Here is a 27137-nt window from a genome sequence, read left to right as displayed (position 1 = left end):
TATCATGATAACATTTGTTATACTGCCTTTAATTTATGATGATTAAAATAAAACAATTTTTATTACAGTAATAAAACATCTAAAAAGGATTGAGAATCAGTGTTGCTATTTTAGTAGTATTTATATACTGTTTTAGTTTTTTATTAATATTTTAAATTATCTATAATTTTGATATTTTCAGTTTTCATTTTAATTTTAGATTGTAATTTTGTTATGAGCATGCTTTTGTTATTTGCATTGGTTACATATATTTTAATGTTTCTATTTAGCTTTATTTTAGATTTGTAATTCGATACTTTTATATATATTATAATTCAGTACTTAACTCAACTTAAAATATTTAATATCAGTTAGTTGCCAATTATTTTATTATTATTTATTTTATTTTATTTTTATTTATTTATTTTAAGTTCTTCATCTAATGTCTTAAAATTTGTAGTTACATTTTTTTAAAGGTTAATATGCCATTACAAAAAAAAAAAAAAAAAAAAAAAAAAATTAAGCATAAGCAAAATATGTAGATGCATTACAGTAATGATAATTTCGGGTAAAATGTCTTTAAAATAATGTCACAATAAGCAGGTCTATTCTGATGGGTCACAGACAGCAAGGAAAAAATATATAATAAAAAATATAATAATGCAACTAATCATAATCATGTATTTGGGACAGTAAATAGGCTTATCAAGTTCTAAAAGACAACAATAAATGAATAAATAAATAAAATTCTCATCTTATCTTTTGTTGTTGCTGCTGCTGTATATGGATTTACAAAATTGGTGGTTTTCTCAGATAAAAGTACAGTAAATTTGTTGCTTTGAATGTACAATCTGGGTCTGAAAATAAAAGAGAACCGCTGAGAATTTGGGGAGAACATGTTTTATTGTCATAAAATAATGTCACAATGCAAACAAATATTAAATGTAGTCATGTTTCTGCTTAAGCTTTTATTCTTTGTGTTACTTTCTTTCTTTTTTTTAATTTAGGGTGAAATAAGTTCATCTGTAAGGTTTGAGTTTTATTGAGCACGTTTTAATGCTTCCAGAGAAGAATTACTGAACACTTAGATTAATATTATCATAAATAGTACATTGTCACTATAAAGATCTGACCCTGTTGGCTATTGAAACAGCATCTAAATATGTTCATTCTGCAGGGTTAATGTTACACGGCCTGCTCTTCTTAAAGCAGCCAACAATGAAGCTCAACTATTAGCAGAGCTGCTTGAAATATTCAGTAGGAAACCAACACCTGTTTCCAGGTAACCGATGCTGGGCTTCTGAGCCGTGTCACAGTGTGTGTGTGTGTTTCACCGCTGAAACTGCCTCTTTCATCTACTTCACACTGAATTCAAGGACTCGACCAGCAGCCCGAATTTCCTTTTCATACAAAGTGTCAGCATAAAGACAATGAGGAGAAGCTCGTTTTCATCTTGCACTGAAAACTGAATGTGTCTCACTGATGGAACAGGAATATTGTTGAAGATTGAGGTCTAAATTAATGGTGGCGTAGAAATACCTTGGACTGTTTTATGAATTTTTGCACACATCTGAGGATCTTTTGAAGGAGTTCGTCATGAATCCCCTGTGGAAAGTCTATAAGAGTAAGGTCATGAAGACCCTCAACCCGGAGATGGAGGAAGAAACGGTGGAAGAGGTAAATCCACAAAAAGCCTGAGAACCGGACAGTATGGTCAGATATGCGTGAACATGCACTCAAAAAAATATAAAGGCCTAAACATTTCCATACATTTGAATTACAGAATTTTAACATAATAAACATTGTTAGTCATACATAAATGGGTAAGATATCTAAAACAAAAAGGCATATTTGGTTTTATTTATCGGCACAAATTTGTTAAGTAAAAAAGTGCTTTTCATTTAATAAAGTTAAAATGAAATTTAAATAAAAAATTAAACAAGTGAAATAAAGTAAGTAAAAAAGTAGTTTAAAAAGTATGAATATTGTTAAAATTGTTGTGGAATGAGCAGTTACATAAAATGTATGCGATTGAAAAAATGGTGTATTAAAAACATTTAGTTTACTACAGAAATCTGACCTGTTTCATTTATGTATGACTGACAAACATGCTTAAAAGTTTATTAGTTGGTAAGTTAAAAACTGTGCATGTCAAATTTTATATGCAATTTGAATACATACATTTTAAAGTTTATTTGGCAACTCTTTAAATAACTGTTTGCAATGAGAGAGCAACCTAGTAAGTACTCCAATCATTTAAATGAGGGGGAAAAAACAACTAAATCCTACATATCATCTACTAGTATACAATTGCAAATACTTATGCTGACCAATATGTGTTTTTCAATGACAAATGATGATCGTGATATCTATAAAGACATGGTTTCCAGTGGTGGATAAAATAGCAGTACATATGTAATATAATTATATTTAATATGCATAATACAATTTAGTCCGCCTGGCTAGTATATCAGTCTCGGGCCTCTGAGCATGTGATTGCATGAATATGCATGCATGCTATCAGTATTTAAGAGCTTCTCCTAACTTCACCCCAGTAATAATGTCACTAAATGTTTGAATCAAACATTTTAAGTGCTTTGAGTGACATGTCAGTTGAAAAAACAGAAGGATTTTTATTTGAACCTTTAAAGTTCATCTTTTTGACTGGTGGGACTAGGGACTAATGGACACTTTTTCTTCTGTTCCTGTTCAAGTATGTTGATTGGCTAGAGCATGTGTTTTTAAAAACCTAATGAATTCATTTCTGAGTGTCTGTCAGGGTGCATCAAAACATGTTAAATATTCTTTCAAGTATCTGATCAAGGGAAACCTTGACCCACTTTTTAAAGGCCTGTAATTGGATCTGCAGGCGTGATAGGAATAGGATGGCATTCCAGTGACTGATTCGAAACGGATAGCATACACTAGGGTGTGTTATGCTTGTTGGCGGATTCCCCACAGTTCTCGGCTCTCTGTATGACCTCTCGCTTACCAGTGAACTTGCATAGTTTCCAAAGCCTGCTACAACACAGCAATGCCAACAGATTACAGCGGCTTATTCAAGATCAACACTGTGTGCATGGTTTTTTTTTTCCATTCCGTTATGACTCAGTTTATGCATGGTGAATGCATGACTGGAGCTGCTTTCAAATATAATGTTTTGTACAATTTTAAATTATAAGCCATTATTTTTTGAAATTTCATTTAATGTTTATTCATTTGAACCAGCTTAAAGTGGGTTGCTGGTCTTAATTTGGGCACCAGGCAGGTTTAGATTAGTCTTGGATTAGTCTGATGGTTTTAGACAGGCAATAGAACTAAGTCAGGTTAGACGCATGATGAAAACGAGGCTGTGATGGATAAACTTTGGGTATAATTACAGGACAACAATGTACTAAAAAAGGAAAGCCATTCACTCAGCATGCCTGTACACTATAGACTGAACACCAGGGTTGCCAGGTTTTCACAACAAAACCCACCCAGAAATAGTCCAATTTTGAGGGGGCTCTACCAGTAAAAATCGCGTTCCGGGGGTAAAATACATGTTTTTTTGGAACTGTTCCCCTGGTAAAATTCACATTCCAGGGGATAAATATCACGTTAACCCACGGCAACAGCGTTAAAGTAGCCCAATTCTGCGGGGAAACCACAGACTTGGCAACACTGCTGAACACGTAATACGCATGCGCAATATATCGCTATTTTCACACATTCGCGTTTTTGTATTTTACACAGAGAGAATAACGTTATCATTTCCAAAAACTTTGAAACCCGTTCTCAAAGGTTTGCATTTCCAAGCAAAGTTGTCGTGTAAATGACACTTACATTTTTCATTTTTAGTTGAAAACAGTGATGTGTAAATGCCCAATAGCATTTTTATTCAACGCTAAAGTAAGCCTTTGGGTGAGACTTCCGGTTCATTATCCGCTATAGGGAAAATATGAGAAGAATAACAACGTCCATTAAACGTAAAACTGTTTGCACTACAAACCAGTGTGCTTATAATTAAGATAATACATTAAAATAATATGGTAAGACACACCAATTTGCAATATCAAACAGCAAAACGAGCTGAGGGAAGATGAGACCGGAAGCCAAAAAGGTCCAACAAAACGTAATTTTCACAACCTTAAAGTTCTATTTAAAGTTATATTCGGAAAGCAAAATCGGCATTTTGTTTAACAACAGTACAATTCATAATGATAGTAAATAATACTATTATTATTAATAATAGTATAGTTTTGACATGTTTGTTTAAAACTGTTGACATGACCTTGGTGTAGTCTCGCCAAAAACCACAAGTAAATAAATTTTCATCACATTTTATGTGCGTATGTAAGCTGGTCTTTGTAAAAAGAGCTAAACTTCCACTTGTTACCTAAAAGAGTTATTTTTTTACCTGATTGAACATAACAATTTTTTTTTTGTACAAAGAGATTTAGTGGTGTTAAAGTGTTAAATAATATTTTTGAAAATTTTACAGTGTAGAAATATTGTTATATGCAGTTTCTCCTTCTGAAACTCACTTTAAATGCTATTTATTTTTTACCTCTTACTATGACTTTCTTTTCAATTAATATTTGTCTGTGTAGGTCACTGATGCTGCTGAAGATATGACACCTATCCAGTCTGATGAAGGACCCAGTGCAGTGACACAGCTGGCCAAGAGAGTAAGCCTTGAAAATAGATATTATTAATAATTATTTTATTTAATAAATGTAGTTTCTGTTAACTTTGGAAAGTAAAACAAACTACAGCAAACTGTAAAAATGGCTTACATTCAGTTTTAACGTACAGTTTTATACAGTCTTTTTTTTTTTTTTTGGATGAATTATAGTATGTCACAATACAGAACACTGTTGAAACGGCTTGAAATTTCATGTCAGCTACATGTAGACATAATGATGTTTGTTGGTCTGAGTCACCGTGTTTATTTCTCAGATGCAGGGAGCCGGAGCGAAAGGATGGAAAAGTGTTTCATCTCTATTCACCAAGGATGATGAACACCAGCTTCTGGAGGCAGACAATCAGCCGGCAGCAGATCAGTGAGTGATGCATATAGTTAATTTTTCCACTGGGAAAACATGTTGTGCAAATGTTTTAGTCACTGATTGTTCTATATTACAACTGCTTGCAGCAGACAGGGAAAAATATAAATGCCATTTCACACTGTTAAGAGCAAATAATGATCAAACATTACCATAATAAACATATATTTTTGAGATTTAAAGGATTGTTTAAAGGTTTGGGGTCTGTAGGATTCTTTAATGTTTTTAAAAGAAGTCTCTTATGCTCATCAAGCCTGCATTTATTTGATAAAAAGTACTGTAAATATTGTGAAATATTATTAGAATTTAAAATAACTATTTTCTATGTGAATATATTATGAAGTGTAATTTATTCCCGTAATGCAAAGCTGAATTTTTAGCATCATGACTCACATGATCTTTCAGAAATCATTTTAATATGCAGATTTTCTGCTCAAAAAAACATTTCTGATTATAATCAATGTTGAAAACTTGTGTGCTGCTTCATATTTTTGCAGAAACGGTCATGCATTTATTTTTTTCAAGATTTGTTGATGAATATAAAGTTTAAAAGATCACCATTTATTTAAAATAGAAATCTTTTGTAACATTATAAATGTCTTTTCTGCCACTTTTAATCAGTTTAATGCATCCTTGCAGAATAAAGGAATTAATTTCTTAAAAAAGTATTACTGACCCCAACATTTTTTAACAGTAGTGCATATGTTTTTTGCAAAAACAATTATTATTATAAATGTTGAAAATAGTTGTGCTGCTTTTCTTTTTAACTGTGATATATTTATTTTTTCAGGATTATTTAATGAATAGCGAGTTCAAATAAAACAGCATTTATTTAAAATAAAATATTTTTTTAATTATAAAAGTCACTACTGTCACTTTTGATTTCATTTTAATGAATGCATTTAATGCATCCTTGTTAGATAGAAGTATTAATTTCTTTACCCCCAAATTTTTGAACAGTAGTACATATGTTTTATGCAAAAATATTTATATGATCAAAAAATACATTTAATTGCATGTTGCCTTTATCGTCTTTCCAGTCCACTGGCAGTGAAGCCCGAAGAGCCTCCACGATCCAACAAGCGCAGCACTGGATTCTGGGATAACTTTGCGACTAAATGGCACCAAGCAGCTGCGATGAGGCAAGCGGAGGCCACGGAGGCAGGAGGCGACGGCAGTCAGGAGGTGGGCAATGAGAGCGGGGCAAGAGCTGAAGACGGCGACAACCAAGTTGGCCAGGAGGGCGAGGCGGGCAACAGCAGCGGAGGAAACAGCTTCTCCAAGTATGCCACGCTCGGAGAAGGAAATGAAGACACACCGGCCTTCAAGTGGAACTTTGTCACCAGCAAACTGGCTGAGCTGAAGACCAAAAGCATGGCCAAGAGTAACTAGCCAACAGCGAGAGCAGGTTATCGCAGTTCAGACCACAGGGGCCACAGTGCTTCATATGAGCCTTATCATACAGATGTATGTGATCGCATTTCACCAAACCTGTTTAAAAGCATCGACCGTGACCGACACTGTGGCCTCTCTGGGCCTGGACTGAATGGCATTCATGTGGGAACTGCTAGTTATGGGATATGTCTGTTCATTAAAGGTGATGTGTGTAATTTTTAATGACAAAATACAGAATCATCATTATTTTTGCAATTCCATTTGGTGCAGAAGAAATTACACACTTCACTTAAAAAAGAAACACTGTTAAAATCAGGGAAGTATGAGAATGAAGTATTATTATATAAGTAAAAAGTTTATATAACTCAATGAGAAAAGTAAAATAATGACTATTTTCTTTTTATCAATTGAAAATAGTTTTCTATAAGGAAGATTATTTTTAATAATACTGCCTAGAAATACTCTAGCAACCACTGTATAAATCAATTCCTTACAAGTAACTGAATATTAAGTGCGAAAATAAGTAGCCCAGTAAATATGAAGATTAAATGTGATCTGAAAACCCCAGAAAAACAATCTCACCAAGAAAAACGTAGTATAAATCAGATTAATGATTTTACTATTTTTATAGTGTATATCAAAAACAATACTTTTTATGTATTGTATATTTAGAAATGCAATTGATAAAATTGGAAAATGTTTAATTTACTATTTTATTTTATTTTATTTTAAAGGGTGGAAGTTTACAGAATGTGTGTCTGGTGTAGTTCATGCAGTGTGCTGTCTGTTTCATAATGTTCCTTACACATTGTTTTGTCTCTCCAGTTGAAGTCCTGAAGTCTAATGTAAGTGTTTATGCACAATGTCTCAAAGGTGCTTTGTGTCTGCTGTCGTTGAGTCTCTCTGTCTTTGTTCACAGTTTGCTCTGTTGTCAAAAGTCACATTGAATGATGAGTTTTCCTGCTTTGATGTTTTATTTTATGATATAATAAAGTTATGTTGGGAAAGCACGTTGTTTTGAGATGTTATAATATTTTAAATAATATGACAAGGGTCATAGGTTTTTCTGCTATTACCAGTAGTGAACAGCAGGTGTCAGTGCTGGCTGTAAGAAACAACACCAAAATGACTGGAAAAATACCATTTCAAAATGCCTTAGCAGCAACCAGGAGATGGGAAGTCCAAAAGTAATATGAACACTGGGATATTGGCTTGTTTGTAGTTAGTAGGCTGCGATACTTGTGCGACTCTATTTCATACAATTCACTAAAAAGATTCGGTTCAAAAGAACGATTCGTTCAAGAACCGAACACCATTAAGCTGTGGAGATGGTCCATAAAAAGTACAAAATCTCAAATCTATAGCTGTTGTGGTGTTATGACCTGGTCATATATTTGTAGAATTTACTATAGTAATAAACTACCGTTCAAAAGTTTGGGGTCAGTAAGACTTGTAATAGTCTTTAAAGAAGTCTCTTATGCTCATCAAGGCTGCATTTATTTGATTAAAAATATAGAAAAAAAACAGTAATATTGCAAAATGTTTTTACAATGTAAAATAATGTTTTTTATTTTAACATACTTTAAAATAGAATTTATTCCTGTGATGAAAAGCTGAATTTTTATCAGCTGTTACTCCAGTCTTAAGTGTCACATGATCCTTCAGAAATCATTCTAATATGCGGATTTATTATTAGAATGATCAATGTTGGATAATATCAACAGTTGTGCTGCCAAATATTTTTTAGAACCTGTGATTTTTTTTTTTTTTTTTTCAGGATTCTTTCATGAATAACAAGTTTAAAAAGTACTAATTATTAAAAAAAAAAAATTATTAAAGTAAAAGTTTTAATTATTAACTTAATACTTCCTTGGTGAATAAAAGTATTAATTTCTTAAAAAAAAAAAAAAAAAAAAAAAAAAAAAGAAAAGAAAAAGAAACAATAAAAATGTACTGACCCCAAACTTTTGAACGGTAGTGTATATAAATATATATAGTAAAATATACTGAATTATCATAGGCTATATGTGATGGCAGTACGTTTGTGATACTCTTAGATATTGGTTTATTTCGAGTAGGAGTCACTAAGGCATTTTTTTTTAAATTAAGTAATTTGTATATAAGTGCTGCTGACTCCAGTCGCGAACTTATTCAAACGATTCAGTTCGATTCGGTGAATTGGTTCAGTTCACTAATCGGTTCAGAAGAACGATTCATGCACGAACCGAACATCATTAAGGTAGTTGCTGAGTTGGTCCAAAAACAATAACCGTGGGTAACTTGTAGATCAGTGCTGACTCGATTCCGAGTCGGATTCGATGAATTGGTTCATGGTTCTTTTTTTTTTTTTTTTAATTAAGCATTACAGATATTCAAAACAACAAAACAGTACAAATACAGACAAAATAAATAAAAAGAAACAAGAATACACAGATTTGTTGCCAGGGTAACAAAGAAAAAAACAGGGTAATACAGTTGCATCTTAAGATGACACAAAGGATGAATACAGAGATACAGTTTTCATAGCTTTCAAATTAGTAGAACTTTCCACATACATATCCAAATCCACTTTGAACAAAGAAAAAAGAGGTTTAGAGCCAGTAAACTTTTGTTTATGAATGTGAAATTTAGCTAACAGAAAACATAAATTAATTATGTAATATTTTCCTGTATTCTCCTCAGAATATTCAAATAAGCCAAACAAAGCATCTTTAAAACAAAATGAGAAGTCACTTACAAAATAAGATTGAATAAACACCAAAAAATCAGACCAGAATTTCTCTGTGTGGGAACATTCCCAAAACAAATGAATGAAGTCTTCTTCAGAAGAATGACAAAAACTGCAGTTCACTTCAATGTCAGGCTTATATTTCCTAAGAAAGACTTTAGTCGGGTAACATTTGTGAATCAGTTTAAATGTCATTTCTTTTACTTTATTGGTAAGCAGATACTTATGAGGCAAGGTCCATACTTTCTCCCATGGTATATTCTCCACAATATTATTCCAATACGGTATTACATATGGAATTGTTGTTATCTCAGCCTGGAAGAGAGCTCTGATTTTATAGTTATTTTTCTGACGATCTGTAGAAAAGCAAACACCTACAATCATTGTGTCAGTTAAATTCAGAGAGTAAGAAGAATTGGTTCATGGTTCATTAGTTCACTTAAAAGAACCAGTTCAATGAACGATTCGTTCACGAACCGAACATCATTGAGCTAGTTGCTGAGATGGTCAATATCAACCCAAAATGTCAAATTTATAGTCATTTTGTATTTTACAGCTGTTTTGACCTGGTCATATCATTTTGGATATAACTACTTAAAGATCATAAATATAGCCTATATGTGATGGGAAGTGCGTTTGTGATATGAACTCTGGGATATTGGCTTATAGTCGGAGTGACTGTCAGGCAATTTTTAACTGAGTAACTTGTGGATCAGTGCTGACTCGAGTCGCGAACTGATTCAAACGATTCAGTCAAAAGAACCGGTTCAAAAGAACGATTCGTTTGCCAACCGAGCATCACTAAAGCGGGTTGCTGAGTCCACAAACAGTATAATATTGTACGAGAAAGCATGTTTTGTTTATATTCTCACAATGTTTGTGGACAGTTGTTGTGTACCTGGTCCAGTATCCTTATACTTGTGGATTTTACTACTTAAGAGTCATATATGTAGTTGGCTTATTTCGTGTCCAAATGACTGTCGGGAACGCGAGAAAGTTTGTTTTGACTGAGTAAAACTTGTGAATCAATGCTGAATCGAACCGCGAACTCGACGATTCAAAAGAACCGGTTCAGAACGATTCGTTCGCGAATCGAACACCATGAAGTTAGAGGCAGTATAATATTGTACCAGAAAACAAAGCATGTCATTGTGGGTTTTACTACTTAAAAAACAGGACTTTCCTAACAGAATATTTCTATAATTTGTTTTTATTTATGACAGCATTGGCTAATTTCACATTTGTTTTATTTGTTTATTGTTCAAACAATAAACAGCTAGTAGGCTGTTGGTAGAAATTTAGGTTACTACAGTACATGTCTAGGGTCAGGTTCATGACTCCATTAGAGGTCACTTATTGTCTTTGCAGGACTGCTCTGATCCTTGAGACAGACTTGAACTGCTGTTTTTATTGTCTCAGAGTAATATAACCCTCTCTAAGCCTGTCATAACATATGGCTCCATTCAGGATTTGGTTGCTTCGCTTACATAGTTCATAGCCTGCAGGTATGTTTTCCTTATACAGGTGTTGTGAGAAAAGGTTACACCAATAACTCATTACAGCAGGCAGATAGTGCTAATGGGAACAGAAGTGATATGAGTTTAGATGTATTGACTTTAAGTTTTACTGCAATTGTCCAAATGCTTATGGTAACACTGAAAATTTTGCATTTTGTGTCTTTAACAATTGTTTCAGAAAAGATAGAACAAAAACATGTTTTTTTAAAATCATTTTATGAATTCAGGGATTTTATTGCATAGAACTAAAAATTAAAATATAAACTTTTTTGTTTTATAAATACTGCACTGCATTTTTGGACTGCAATCAAGAGTGTCATGTTTATGGGTAGTGAAAAAAACATCTGACATTATTTTAGATGACAATTAAACACATTTGTAATGCAAAAAATTCCTTTTTTATTATTTTATTACTAACATTTTATTTGTTGTACTACATTTATGCTAATAAATTAAAAAAATACCCACATCAAAAGAAATTTACAAAAGTGATTTTATGTCCATAGAAAGCACATTAAATGTAAGTAAAGTGTCTATTTTTATAGTTTCAAATAAGTTTTTGGAGAATAAAATGTCAAAATTAGCTTGAAATAATGTTACATTGTCATTCAGTGTAACACAATATTTATGTATTTATTTATAAAATTCAAACAACATGCTTATTCTGACTTGTACATATTAAAATATTAAATAATAAGGGAGCATATTACATTTTTGTTGTGTTTTAAATTAGTAAAAATTCTTACTGACAAATGGGCAAATTTAAAAAATGTAGAATTACAACTAATTAGTATTTGGGGTGAAATTGATTTTTGATGTAAACATAACTGATAAGATTGTTACACTGATTTTTTATTAGTGGATGTCTTCAGTAAATTAGGGAGAGATGTATGATATTTATTTTTTGCTCAGAAAAACAAAAACAAAACTGCAATTAAATTAAACAGAAAACTTTTTAAAAAAAATTTTTAAAGCAGTACTATTGTTTTTCTGCTTAAATTCTTTTCCGTCTTTTACCCATTTTTAGTCATTTTTCTGTAGTATTTTTTTTTACTGGATAAACTTTAACATAAATTAAACATAATACATACCCATATTGCAAAAAAAAAAAAAAAAAAAAATCATTAAGAATAATGTATAATGTAATATTTTTTTTAGAGAGAGAGAGAGATTGTACTTAATTTCATGCATATATCACAACGTTATAATAATAACAATAATAATTTTTTGATAATGATTTTGTTTATTTTTGTGCCACTCCTTTAACTTTGTTTATGCAAAACATAACTTCTTGTTTTTCTCTTTTGATTTTAGATGAAATGCTTTTTTATGAGATCTGAGATCTTTCCGCATTTCCTTTTCTTTCAGCCTAGAGTTTGTTGATGTCTCTGCCTCTTGTGAGGTACGACATCACTGCGAGTGAAATTATGAGACAAGCGTAATAAAACACATACCAGCACAGCCCAGACTTTAGTCATCCGCACGTAAAGCCGCCCCGCGCTGCAGACAGACATGCCTGCCAGCACCTGTGGGTGACAAGGGCTCGTCTGCGAGGGTCCGTGACTCATCCGTGGAGGCAACAGGTCCATCTGGAAGATCTCTGTCTGAACACAGCCGCACAAACACGTGCATGTGCCATTTTACCTTACAAACACAGAGCCGCCCGAGGCCAGCTGTAGTTTCCCATGATACAGAGACACAAATACAATTACTCCAGAGGACTACAGTGAACAAATGTCAGGGAAGTGTTGACCTCCTCACCTGCGTTTCTTCTCTGATGTGGCACAATTGCCCATTTGTTAGCGTTTGATGTTTCAGTAAAAGCCTTGCAGTCTAGCAACTGGACTAAACATGCAGGTTACACTTTAGTGGCTGTTCTTTCACATGAGGTGTAGAGAAAAACCTGTGATTTTGGGGAATGGATGAACGTGGGAAGAAAATGTGTTGATTATTTATGCAGCTAGGCTGCAGGCCACAGGAGCTGCTTCCTGAGAAACCCTCAGCTACTTTTTTGCTTGTTTATGGATTTTAAGAGATTACTGTCTCTTTTATCCCGCCGCGTAATATACAAGCTTAATGCTTAAAGAAATTTTAGAACAGAACTTAAGTGTTGGGAAAGTAAAAAAGCCTGGAGGGGCTTGTGGATTGCACTTTCCCATGATTTAAGAATGAATTAAGGTTTTCAAATCAGCAAAAGAGACAAATAGCTGAGAAGTAATGTTGAACAAATGTTAATAGTAAGAGGGTTAAGTTCTTTAAATTAAAGGAGGAAAGTTCTAAAGGTTCCAAGAAGAATCTTTAAAGGTTCTTTAGGCATCCAAAGTTGTTCTTTTATGTCAGAGAACAAACTGTGAACATGTAATTGGAACAAACTTGTCCTGAAAAACTCTTCTGATGCCATACGATCAGCATGTTTCTCTGGAAGTTTGACCTATTTGCGTGCGAGTAAGCTGACAGGACTTCATACTGATTTTTTTGGTATGTTATTAGTCAATATTACTGTCATGGATGTCAGACTGAGGATGACGCTTGATGAGAAACAAATGGGAATCATGGGAGGCATGCTTTTTCCCATGACACTCGTTCACAAATCAATATTGATTTTGTTATTTGTGCATTGCCCATGAACATGAATATTGATGCATGTGCACTTACATATCGTACGTGTACAGGCCTGAAAAACAAACATGTCAGTGTTGTTAGTGTTAATTTTTTTTTTAATAATTTAAATTTAAATAAATTAATAATACGTAACATATTTTAAATTAAATAATAAAAATAATTCATTAAATAATATGATAAATTATATTAGATTTAAAAACTTATTAAATATTTACATTTAAATAAATAAATAAATAAATTTGCCTTGGGAGCTAAATGAAATAAATGAACTAAAATTATTCAAATAAATAATGAATTGTTTATTTTCCAAAGAACTGGTGAAAACTTGAACATGTCAGTGTTGTTAGTGTTAAACTAAAACTATTAAAATCATTAAAAATTGAAATAAGTAAAATTTAAGTAAATTAATTAATACATAAAATATTTAAAATTAAATAATATAAATTATTTTAATAATAATTGAATAATATGATAAAATTATATTAGATGAAAAACTTAAAATTTGTAAATAAATATGCATTGGCAGCTAACTAAAATACACTGAAGTACTAAAATTACTCATATATATATAAATAAAAAGTAACGCTAAATAGAAATATAAAACAATAATAAAAATAACAAAAGCATATTAAAAATGACTAGAACTTTAATTCAAATGAAAAATGTAAATATAAAAATAAAAGCGAATTCAAAATATTAATAAATAGTATAACAGTATATAAATAATGCTAAAATAGCACTAGAAGATGTAAACATGCATCAAGCTGCAACACATTTAAAATCATTTAAATTGAAATAAATTAATGTTAAAATATTTAAAATGAAATACAAATAATTTATTTGATAAAAATTTTTATATTAGATTAAAAAATTTTATATTAGATGAAAAACTTAAAATAAATGAATATGCATTGGCAGCTAACTGAAATACGTTAAAGTTGAAGTACTAAAATTACTCAAATAGAAATAAAAAATAAAACTAAATAGAAATATAAAAAGTAATAAAATGACAAAAACATTAAAAAAGACTATAACTGAATAAGTCAAATACAAAATCATTTAAAATAAAATAAATTAATAATTATTAAAATATTAAATAAAAAAAATAATATAATAATATATTAAAATAATTCATTTAATAATAATTTAATAATATAATATTAGATGAAAAACTTAAAATAAATAAATAAATAAATATGCATTGGCAGCTGAAATACATTGAAGTTAAAGTACTAAAATTACTCAAATAAACAGAAGTAAAAAAAAAAGCTAAATACAAATATTAAAAAAATTAATAAAATCACAAAAGCATATTAAAAATGACTAGAACTTAATAATTCAAAAGAAAACGGTAAATATAAAAATAAAAGCAAATTAAAGATATTAATAAATACTATAATAGTAAATATATAATACTAAAATAGCACTAGAACATGTAAACATATGCAACAAGCTACAACAAATGCATCATCGATATTTCATTCTGAATTGTGTTGCATTCTCAGCATTGTCTGAAGGGGTGCTATAATGAGTTTTTGTATAAACTGTCTTCTCGCACAAGGCAACTGCTGTCATAGTGGAACAACAGTTTGAGGAGAATTTTGCCTTACACCTGACCATTGTTATGTTGTAGGGAGCAGCTATTGGAATTGTTAGTCAGTTTTCTGACATATTGGCTGTGACAAAGTTTGTTGTGTGTTTGTTTATTGTATTTCAGGATGCGAGTGTGTCTCTGACCCTCTCCCCGCTGCTCCAAATCCACTCTGGTGTCCGTTTACTGTTTCTACAGCTGTTTGGGATGTTGTCTTTACTTTGCACCCGTGCTGCCAATATAGCTTCAAATCCCCTTCCCCCGGGTTCCTGCAATCCTCTAAGGCCCGTCCGGAGTCCAAATAAGACGTAGAGGCACGACAGTGACAGGACTAGGGTGGACATTTCTATAACACCAAAAAGGAGGACACTCAGAGAAGCCATTATAAAAACTGAGAAATAATTCTGAATCACTTACAGAAATAAACATTTCCCCCCTTAACTTGATTTCTAGGGGCATTTATTTAACTTTATAAGAGCAGATTTTCTGACATCAGTAACTGTATGTCATCTTTTATGTAAATGATGAAATATCAACATAATCCATCTTTTCAAGTGCTGCCTTAATAAGTGAGTCATTGATTCATTTATTCAACCAATTCGTTCAAAACGGCTGCTTCATTCAAGAAATAAATTAGTGGTTGTCTTTATGAATAGCTTATTTTGATCATTCGCTGAATTTGGAATGTTCGGTTCGCGAATGAATTAGGCATTCTCTAATGAATCGGTTCTTTTCCAAAGAAAATCTATCCTGTTTTGTAGTTCGGTCTTAAATGTCCACAATTTGAGCCAAATCTGTTCTTTTGTTCAAAATGGTTTGCTTTCGAGTCTGAATCGTTTTGCGATTCATGCTGAATCATTTGTATAGTTCACTCACAAACTGAATCGTTTCCGCTTAAATAATAAGTGAGTCATTGATTCATTGATTCATTCAGTCAAAACACCTGAGCGAAGTGTTTTATCGAGTCATCTGGTTCGTTTGAATGAATCGTTCAGGAACGAAACGCTGTGTGTTGATCAGAGACACAATGTTTGTTAGAAATAAAATTTTAGCTTTAACTTGAACATTTTGTCAACTTTAACATAACATTAAAATTTTTATTCATTGTATAAACAAACATTTGTATAAAGTAGTGCTGTCAAGTGATTAATCGTGATGAATCGAATCCAAAATAAAAGTTTTTGTTTACATAATATCTGCATGTACTGTGTAAATTTAATTATGTATATATAAATACACACACACATATTAATATATAATATTAATTATATGAATAAAAATATATACATGTAAATACATGTAAATATTTTCTAAATATATTCTGTATGTGTGTGTATTTGTGTATATACACATAATAAATATATACAGTACACATACACTACCGTTCAAAAGTTTGGCGTCAGTACATTTTTATTGTTTCTTTTTTTTTTTTTTTAAGAAATTAATACTTTTATTCACCAAGGATGTATTAAGTTAATAATTAAAAGTTTATTAAAAGTTAATAATAAATAATTTACATTGTTATAAAATATTTATATTTTGAATAAACAGTACTTTTTAAACTTGTTATTCATGAAAGAATCCTGAAAAAAAAATTACAGGTTCCAAAAAATATTTGGCAGCACAACTGTTGATATTATCCAACATTGATCATTCTAATAATAAATCAGCATATTAGAATGATTTCTGAAGGAGCATGTGACACTTAAGACTGGAGTAACAGCTGATAAAAATTCAGCTTTTCATCACAGAAATAAATTCTGTTTTAAAGTATGTTAAAATAAAAAACATTATTTTATATTGTAAAAACATTTTGCAATATTACTGTTTTTTTTTTCTATATTTTTAATCAAATAAATGCAGCCTTGATGAGCATAAGAGACTTCTTTAAAGACTATTACAAGTCTTACTGACCCCAAACTTTTGAACAGTAGTGTATATCATGTAAACAAAATTTTTTATTTTGAATGCGATTAATCGCAATTAATCATTTGACAGCACTAATATAAAGATTAAAATATTGATCAATCTTAAAAGCCTGTTTAAGGACTGTCCAACCTGAATCCAGACGGATAGCCATCCTAGCCAGGATTAAAAGAAGACTTCTTCATGCTTATATATACTGTGCTTGGCAGTGTCTGGCACTCGACACCATTAAACAGCGGGAAGATCTCAACTATCTGCCTATATTTTCACCTAGCGTGATCTGCTCAGGGTCAAACATTCCCTCCTGTCCGACCTGTCAGCAACAAGTCATTACAAACAGAGTTCATCATGAAATTCCTCTGGACTTGAGCTCCCATGTCTCTATTTCTGGTGTGAGGTACCAGTCTGCGTGTGTGTTTGAATACTTGTGATCCATTGATATGAAAATCACCTCAGGATGTATATTCAGAAAGTCAGAAGACAGTTCTCAGGTCACTCTTTTGGCTGATATACTCATTTGAAATCAGCATAATTAGCTATTTATGTCCAGGTGTTCACACACCCTGTGTGTTTAGAGGCTCTTAGAAAGGCCTCAGGTGACAGCAGCCTGTTGTTTGGCTTGTAGACAGATTAGATTGAGATAACAGGTCTTTTTTCAATGTGGCTGATATGATTGCCATTGAGCTCTTAAGTGTTTGTGGTGTTTTTCCCCTCAGGGTAACTCACCCTGAAGTAATACACACACGGCTCAGGTTTATCTGTTCAAATGCGGCTCATTTTACATGATTATCCCTGAGATAGGCCTACCAAATGCACTGATTATCTTTTCTCAGTTTTTTTTTCTAGCAACATAGATGATAACACTCTTACATCAAATGTGACTTTAGAAGCCAGTGAATTATTTAAATATGTATCACTTGTTTGACAGTGTACCTGCACAGAGCGGGTACATTATTGTACTTTTCTTTCTGTTTTAAAGGTGTTTTCTTTTAATTGTTTGACTACTTGAAAGAGAATAAGAAAATATAACTTAATTTCATATTAAGGCGAGCAGGGAGTAAAAACATGGTTGCTGTAGTTAAAATATAGTAACCAATTACCCATGGTTTTGTACACTAACCATAGTTTAACCATGGTATTTGAAGTAAAACTGTGGTTGTAAAAAAAAAAAAACATGGTTACTATACTTTTACTATAATAAACCATCGTTTCATAGCTGTACTGCATTAATAATTTGATGTTTTGTACTGTTTATTCAAAAAAATCTGAAAAAAAGAATTGCGATAAGCACTCCCAAAGTCTCGCTCTGAATCAAATGATTCGTGATCCACGATCCGAAGTAACGATTCAAGAACCATCCTTCAGATTCCGGATCGCGAATCATTCATTTCGCGAAATAATACGCGAACACGGTCCGAATTTCCGATCTGAATAAAATAATTCACTATAGGCTCTCTGAATTCCCGATCTGAATCAAATGATTCGCGATCCACGATCCGAAGTTACGATTCACGAACCATCCTTCAGATTCCGGATCGCGAATCATTCATTTCACGAAATAATACGCGAACACGATCCGAATTTCCGATCTGAATAAAATGATTCACTATAGGCGCTCTGAATTCCCGATCAGAATCAAATGTTTCGCAAACCGAAGTTACGATCTGATACAAAAGATTTGCGATAAGCACTCCCAAAGTCCCGATCTGAATCAAATGATTCGCGATCCACGATCCAAAGTTACGATTCACGAACCATCCTTCAGAATCCAGATCGCGAATCATTCATTTCACGAAATAATACGCGAACACGATCCGAATTTCCGATCTGAATAAAATGATTCACTACAGGCACTCTGAATTCCCTATCCGAATCAAATGTTTCGCAAACCGAAGTCACGATCTGATACAAATGATTCGCGAACCATCCTTTCAGATCGGGACTTTGGAGCACGGATCGCGAATCACTCCTCGCGAACACGCTCTGAATTTTCGATCTGAATCAAATGATTCGCTATAGGTCCCCACTCCGAAGTCCGAATCTAAATAATGATTTGCAAACCGAATCATTCAATTCGCGAAATGATTAGCGAACCTGCTCCAAAGTCCTGATCTATATCAAATGATTCACGATACGCACTTTGAAATCCCGATATGAATCAAATGATTCGCGATATACGATCTGATTGGAGTACTTCAAAACAGTGAATCATTTTGTGACGCAATGATTTAAAGTTTTAAAAACCATCACTACTTGCTTTTTAAATCATTAGAGATGTCGAAATTCAAAAATGACATTTTTGTGAAATCTACTGAATCACTTGAACTGAATCATCGTTACGTGTTTGAATCAATCGAAGCTGATCCAGCGTAAATGACTCACTCAATGGAATCGGTTCGTAAAATACCATTTATTTATCATCAGCATAATTATGCTGCCTACCTTTTGCATGTGCATTCACTTGTGATGTCTTAAAATATGTCTTAAAGTATGCAGCTCACTATGTTCAGTAATCAAGCTGATGTGTTTTTCATTATACAGGGTAAATGGACCTTCTGAAGAGCACCTGAAGAAGTCATTGACCTATAGCTGCCACAGATGGAGGGTAAAATCTCATTCATCATGACCCATATGCCACCATGACTCCATAATACAATCATAAACACATTCTGATCGTGATAAAGCGTGATGCAAGCGTTTGTTTGAAGCTCTGCGCTGTGGCGGAGGGACGTACGTCTCTGTCACGCTGACCAGGGTTAAATACAGAACAGCTCACCCCAAAAACTGTGGGTGAGGTCACACCCCAGCGAGCCTTTGATGCGTCTTCTCTCATTGGAGCGCTAGAGATCCCGTGAGTGCAAGCAGGGACACACATGTGCACACAAACAAACACAGATGGTCTTTCCCATGAAAAACATATGGACTTTTTCCAGGTCTTGGAGCTAAACAGGCTAATTTCCCCAATCTCCCGTCCATCTGATTTAACCCTTCCAGAAGTACCTGATCCCGAAAGAAATACACTTAAAGCCCAGCGTGACCGACCCTAGACTGTGGGAACGGCACTGTTGACTCTTCCCCCATAAAAACGGCTTGCAATTACAGAGAGAAGGACAAGCAGACGTAAATTAGACGGAAATCCAGTTGCCCATCACTGCACAGTGCTTTATAATCAAGCTCATCAGACTTTGGGTGGGTGATACCACTAATTTGCTTTTTGGTCTGATACAAAGTATAATGAAAACTAATATTGCTGTGTATAGATAGATAGATAGATATAGATATTTTAAATGGAAAGTTTTGGTGATTTTTCCAAAAAAAAATGGCAAATTAAAGTAAAATAATAAATAAATAAGATAGTAAATAAAAAATAAACAATAATTTTAATGTAACAATTAAGAATATAATTTACTTAGATAATATTATGATCTAAATAAAGATAATGTTCATATATATTTTTTATATTTTGAAAAAATATGTAATTTTGCTACAGTAAATCTGAGTGGAAATGTGACATGCAAATTAGATAAATAAATACATGAAACTTTTTATTCACTTTTTTATTTTGCATATTGTCCAAATATTTAACATTTAAAATTGCAAAAATTTAAATAGAAAAAAAATAATAAAATGACTTTATTTATTAGTAGAAAAAAAACTTTTCTACTAATGATATGTAAATTGCCAATATGTAAATAAAAAATAATTAATAAAAATATGTTTTAAAGAAGCCATTGGTTGTATGTTTAAATACACAATGTTCATATATGGTTTTTATATTTCGGAAAATATCTAATTTTGCTACAGCAAATCTGACGGTTAGTGTGCCAAATAAATATAAAATAAAATAAACTCTTTATTCACCTTTTTTTTTTTTTTTTTGCATATTGTCCAAAATTTTAAATTGAGAGTTACAAAAATTAAAATAGAAAATAAATAAATAAATAAATAATAAAAAAAAATAATAATAAATTATTTATTTATTTATTTATTTATTAGGAAAAACAAATTTGTTAGGTTTTACTGGGATTTTCAAAAACGCTATAGAATATCATAAGAATATCATAGAAGAATATAATTTATTTATATACTATTATAATCTAATAGTTGTTTAACTATAATTATAAAATTAGATTAATCATTTATTTATGTGCTAAGTATGTATTTTTTAAGCTTATAATATTGCACAAATTGTAATGCTAAATAAATAATAAAATTATTAATTTAAAATAACCTTAAATTCCCTTAAATTTAACTATATTTTACACTTTTGTTTTGGTCAGTATGAATTTATTTGAAAGAAAGTAGTGCTTTTTACATCAAGAATACATTGAATTAATTAAAAGTAGCAGAAAAGGCATTTAGATTGCTGTTCTTCTGAACTTTTTATTCATCAACGAATCCTGAAAAAAATGCACGGTGATTTCCACAAAAATATGAAGCAGCATAATTGTTTTCAGCATTGGTAATATTAAGAAATGTTGAATCCTAAATTTATTCTGATTATATAAATGGTTTTGCATGAAAAATATACAGTTTAAAAAACTGGGATCAGTAATACTTTTTTACAAAAAAAATGTAATATTTTTTATTAATCAAGGATGTATAAAATAATTTTAAAAAAAATTAAAAAAAAAAAATAAAATACTGGGCAGCACAACTGATTTCAACATTGATAATAATTAGAAATGTTTCTTGAGCAGCAAATGAGCATATTAAAATGATTTCTGAAGGATCATGTGACACTGAAGACTGGAGTAATGATGCTGAAAATTCAGCTTTGACTCACAGGAATAAATTACACTTTACAATGTATTCACATAGAAAACAGTTGTTTGAAATTGTAATAATATTTCACAATATTACAGTTTTTACTGTATTTTGAATCAAATAAATGCAGCCTTGGTGAGCAGAAGAGCCTTCGTTCAAATACGTTAAAAGCGCATTTGAAAGAACAGAAGTAGTTCAAGTTAAATCACCGTCATTATAGATGAAATATTTGCATATAGGCTTTAAGGGGAAAAAATCAAATCTGACATGAAGTTAGTCTAGAAAAGATGAAGGCATGACTTTTGAAATAATGTGTTCATGGATCAGTAAAGGTATAATGCATTGAACAGGGACTAAACATGGCACAGCTGTTGGCCTGATGTTCCCTCTGGTTCGCCACAGTGTAATTCGACCACTTCACTGGAGTCTCTAAACCTCCACAGACGGCAGCGCTCCATCACAGACCTGCACGTTTATATGCCTGGTTGCAGAAACCACTTATTTTTTTACAATCTGGGATACTGATTTACACAAAACATGGAACACAGAATGTGATGGATTTATTTGTAACGGAAGCAACTTGTTGATTTGCATGCAGAGCTTATGAACAAACTTTAACTAGATTGTAGTGGGTCGCTTGTACAGAGACGTTAAGCATCACGTTACTCCTGAGGCCTTTTACCCCCAGTAACATCAAAGTCTGGTTTTCCTCACGTCCGGATTTACACAGCTCCAAACTCTCTAACCGTATGCCAATAACATTATTGCTGTTGTTGGTCCTTTTGGTGTTTGTAAGTCCTCAGAAGCATGTTGTAAATGTGTCTTACTGATAAGTAAAAACCTGAAAAGTGTCCTTTGACTTATAGTGACTAAACAATAATAATATTTAATCATAATATATAATGTTTTAAATTATTATTATTATTGTTATAAAATACTACAGTGCACAGTGTCAGATTTAAAAGAAAGGAAATAAATACACAAATAAATAAATAAAGATAGATACAGCTATATATATATATATATATATATATATATATATATTTTGGTAAAAAAATGAAATGTGTTTAAGAAGTCAATGGTTAAATATGATGTGCAAAAAAATAAATAAAATTAATTATTCACAGTTTTTTTTTTTTTTTTTTTTTTTTTTTTGCATGTTGTCCAAAAATGTAACATTGCGAGTTGCAAAAATTAAACAAGAGAAATATAAATTACTATATTTGTTAGGGGGAAAAAACTTTTGAAATGGTTACCTGTGATTTTTACTAACAAATATGTAAATGGACAATATGTAAATAAAAAATACATTAATAAAAACAAAATTTAAGAAGCAATTGGTTATATATTTTAAAAATATTAATGTTTATATATTTTTTTGTATATTTTGAAAAAAATGTAATTTTGCTACAGTAAATCTGAGGGTTAAATATGACATGCAAAATAAATGAATAAATAAAATAAACATTTTATTCACATGTTTTGCATTATGTCAAAAACTTTTACATGTAGAATTGCACAAATAGAAATAGAAAATTAATAAATAAATAAAATGACTAATTATAAGAAAAAAAAACTTTTGTAATGGTTACCTGTGACTTTTACTAAATGGACAATATGTAAATAAAAAATACTTTAATAAAAATGTTTTTAAGAGACCATTGGTTATGTATTTTAAAAACATAAAATATTAATGTTTATATATATTATTTATATTTTGAAAAAATATATAATTTTGCTACAGTAAATCGAAGGGTTAAATATGATGTGCAAAATAAATAAATAAATAAATACAGTTTTTATACACATATTTTCTTTTGCATATTGCCCAAAATTGTACATCGAGAGTTGCAATTAAATTAAAATAGGAAAAAATGACAAAAAAATCCAGGGATTTTCACTAACAATATGTAAATAAAAAATATTTAAATAAAAATATGTGTTTTTATATGTGGTTAAAAATAATAATAATAATAATAATTGTGAACACATTTATTTACCTTCATCCAAAAATCCGATATTGGGAACTGTAAAACTTAAAAGTAGAAATACTTTTATCATGTCTTCCTGTGATTTTCCGCCAACCACTTTCTGACCTTCATTCTCAGGTCTGTCCTGATGTCAGGAGGTCATTAAAAAGAGCCGTAATTCACATGTCATGTTCCCACAGAGTAGCGTCAGGAGCCTCTCTCTCTCTCTGACCCCACAGACGGGAGGTTACGCCTGAGAGACTGAAGTGAAAAGGCCTGTCCTCTGATTTATGACCTTCTGCTGCCATCGGATCTTCTCCTGCACCGGGACGCTTTTTGTGAAGCACCGAAACAGACCCTCCCAGAAACCCCCAAAAGTTTTAGGTTTCCAAAGCCCATCGAAGTAAGTCGTGAAGCTTTCGCACACGTGCAAAGATTGCCATGATGTTAGCAACTTATTTTTATACTATATAGGTTACATTAAAACTCAACAGTGTTAAAGCAAATAATGTTCAATTTAAAGTAAATTATGTTTTTTTTACTTTGTTTATATTTCCACAAAAATATGAAACAGCACAACTGTTTTCATCATTGATGATAATCAGAAATGTTTCTTGAACAGCAAATCAGCATATTAGAATGATTTCTGAAGGATCATGTGACACTGAAGACTGGAGTAGTGATGCTGAAAATTCAGCTTTGATCACAGAAATAAATTACATTTTAAAATATATTTACATAGAAAACAGCTATTTTAAAAAATAATAATATTTCACAATTTTTCAATATTTTAAATTTATTTAAGCAGCGCAACTGTTTTGATAATATTGATAAAACCAGCATATTGGATTGATTTGTGAAGGATAGTGTGACACTGAAGATTGGAGTAAGGATGCTGAAAATTCAGCTTTGCATCACAGGAATAAATTACATTTTACAGTATATTAAAATAGAAACCAATTATTTCAGTTTGTAATAATATTTCAGAATTTTACTGTTTTTACTGTATTTTTAATCAAATAAATGCAGCCTTGGTGAGCAGAATTGACTTTACAACATTATAATTTATAAACGTCTTAAATCTGAGGTTAAATCAATATTATATTGTGTTCAGTACAATATTAAAAGTTAAATGTCACTTTTGGGTCCTGTCTAAGGATGTTTTCTCTATAAAACATCTATTTTTAGGCTCAATCTATGTTTCTTTTGCAGGTGCATGTCTATATGTCTTCCTGTATAAGGGTAGTTATTTTCTCCCGCAGCCTTCCTGCAACGCCATTATTCTGCATTATTTTCATCTGGATTATTTTAGGTCTCTTCCAGGTCGAGTTCTCCTCCATCCCGCCTGTTTATGCCGACGGAGAGACAGATCATTCTGACTCATGCACGGCCCGGGCGTATCGGAGCTGCTGGCCCAGAAGAATTAGGCCAGATTTGCCACACTTCACAACCCCGATGCACATTCCCTCACGGTGCATGAGGGCGATTGCGAACAGAGTCTCATTATCCCGCCGTGGCACAATGAGAGTGGAAATCTTGGCACGCTTTGTCTTTGCGAACCCAGAAGGCTTTTCAGACAGAGTTCAGATGTGTGTAGTGCTCTTTGTCTGCTCAACGCGCCTCAGACTGTATAATTGTGCTTTTACGGTGCTTACAAGACCACCCACAACACCCCGCATCAGACGCACACCTAAACTTATCTCTCTACTTATATATGCACATTTCAGTGGCTAGAAAGAAGGGTTGAGTCAGTCTGTTGTGGCTAAATTTGTGAATCCTGACAGCACACTTGGAGATAAAGATGGGTTGGACCGAAACAAGGATTGCAAACATGATCTCTGCGCCCGTCCACCCCGGAGCAGCTGTGGGAGGAGAGGAGCCGTTTGATAAGCAAACGTGTGAAAAAACTACGGACAGGACCGAAAACAGGATGTCACAGCAGGCCACAGCGTTTGAACATCAGGAAGAGAACTGCTGTTTCATTCACATATGTGTCTGAAGAGAGGAAAGAGACACAGAGGTGGAGAGGAAGAGGGTAACATGAGCAGCCTGGAAAAATATATCATGAGTTCTTTTCACACTGTAATAATGAGAAATATTATTACATTTTAAAACAACTGTTTTCTATTTAAATGTTTTAAAATAAGTAATTTATTTCTGTGATCAAAGCAACATCCTTAGACAGGAGCCAAAAGTGATAATGTTGTAAAAAAAAAAAAAAAAAAAAAAGTATAAATGATAATGTTGTTTATTAATAAACACTGTGCCGCTGAAAAGATAAGATATGTTTTTATGAAGCCATTGGATATATATTTAAACATAATATTTATATTTTGAAAAAAATTGCTACAGTAAATCTGAGAGTTAAATATGATAAATACAATTTTAAAAAAATTTAAATTAAAAATATATATATTTAGATATTTTATTTAGCATATAGTTGAAAAAATTTAAATAGAAAAAAATAAATTACTATATTTATTAGGGGGAAAAAACTTGAACGTTTTTCCTGTGATTTTTACTAACAATATGTAAGTGCACAGTATGTAAATAAAAATAATTTATTAAAATATGTTTTTAGGAAGCCACTGGTTATATATTTAAATAAAAGTAACGTTAATGTGTTTTAGATTTTGGAAAAAAACAATTTTGCTACAACAAATCTGAGGGTTAAATATGATGTGCAAAATAAATAAATAAATAAATAAAATAAACATTTAATTCCCACATTTTGTTTTGCATATTGTCCAAAAATTTAACATTTAGAATTGCAAAAATTGAAATAACCTTATTGAATGAAAAATGATAATCTTATTTAATAATTAATACTGTGCCACTGAAAAGTTAAGATATGTTTTTAAGAAGCCATTGGATATATATTTAAATAAACATAATATTTATATAGATATTTTTATTTTGGGGAAAAAAAAACAATTGCCACATTAATCTGAGAGTTAAATATGATGTGAAAATAAATAAATACAATTTTAACAAATTAAAATTTTAAAAATGTATTCACATATTTTATTTTGCATATGAAAATAGGAAAAAAATACTATGTTTATTCGGAGGGAAAAAGGTTTTTCCTGTGATTTTTACTAACGATATGTAAATGGACAATATGTGAATAAAAATATTTTAATAAAATGTTTTAAGAAGCCATTGGTTATTAAATATTTAAATAAAAGTCATGTTTATGTTTTTTATATTTTGAAGAAAAAAGTAATTTTGCTACAGTAAATCTGAGGGTTAAATATGACATGCAAAATAAATAAATAAATAAAATAAAATTTAAATTCACATATTTTGTTTTGCATATTGTCCAATAATTTTACATTTAGAATTGCAAAAATTGACAGAAAAAAAGTGACATTTAACTTTTAATATTGTACTGGACACAATATAATATTGATTTAACCTCAGATTTAAGACCTTTATAAATTATAATGTCTATTAATAAGTACTATGCTGTTGAAAAGTACAGTTAATTTTTAAATGTTTTTTTAAAGTCTCTTCTGCTCACCAAGGCTGTATTTATTTGAATAAAAATACAGTAAAAACAATAAAATTCAGAAATATTGTTACAAATTGAAA

General features: G+C 31.4%; 1 protein-coding gene across 1 annotated transcript; it reads left to right on the top strand.

The window, feature by feature from the left end:
- Positions 1–1316: 1316 nt before the first annotated feature.
- Positions 1317–7429, top strand: LOC127178808 (uncharacterized protein C1orf232). Its single transcript, XM_051131936.1, has 4 exons — positions 1317–1656; positions 4572–4649; positions 4921–5024; positions 6068–7429. Exons 1-4 carry the CDS (start codon positions 1576–1578, stop codon positions 6417–6419), a joined length of 615 nt encoding a protein of 204 aa, XP_050987893.1. The 5' UTR covers positions 1317–1575; the 3' UTR covers positions 6420–7429.
- Positions 7430–27137: the final 19708 nt, after the last annotated feature.

The sequence above is a fragment of the Labeo rohita genome, chromosome 16 (assembly GCF_022985175.1).
Source record: "Labeo rohita strain BAU-BD-2019 chromosome 16, IGBB_LRoh.1.0, whole genome shotgun sequence".
Lineage (NCBI taxonomy): Eukaryota > Metazoa > Chordata > Actinopteri > Cypriniformes > Cyprinidae > Labeo > Labeo rohita.
This window is presented reverse-complemented; position numbering and strand designations above follow the sequence as displayed.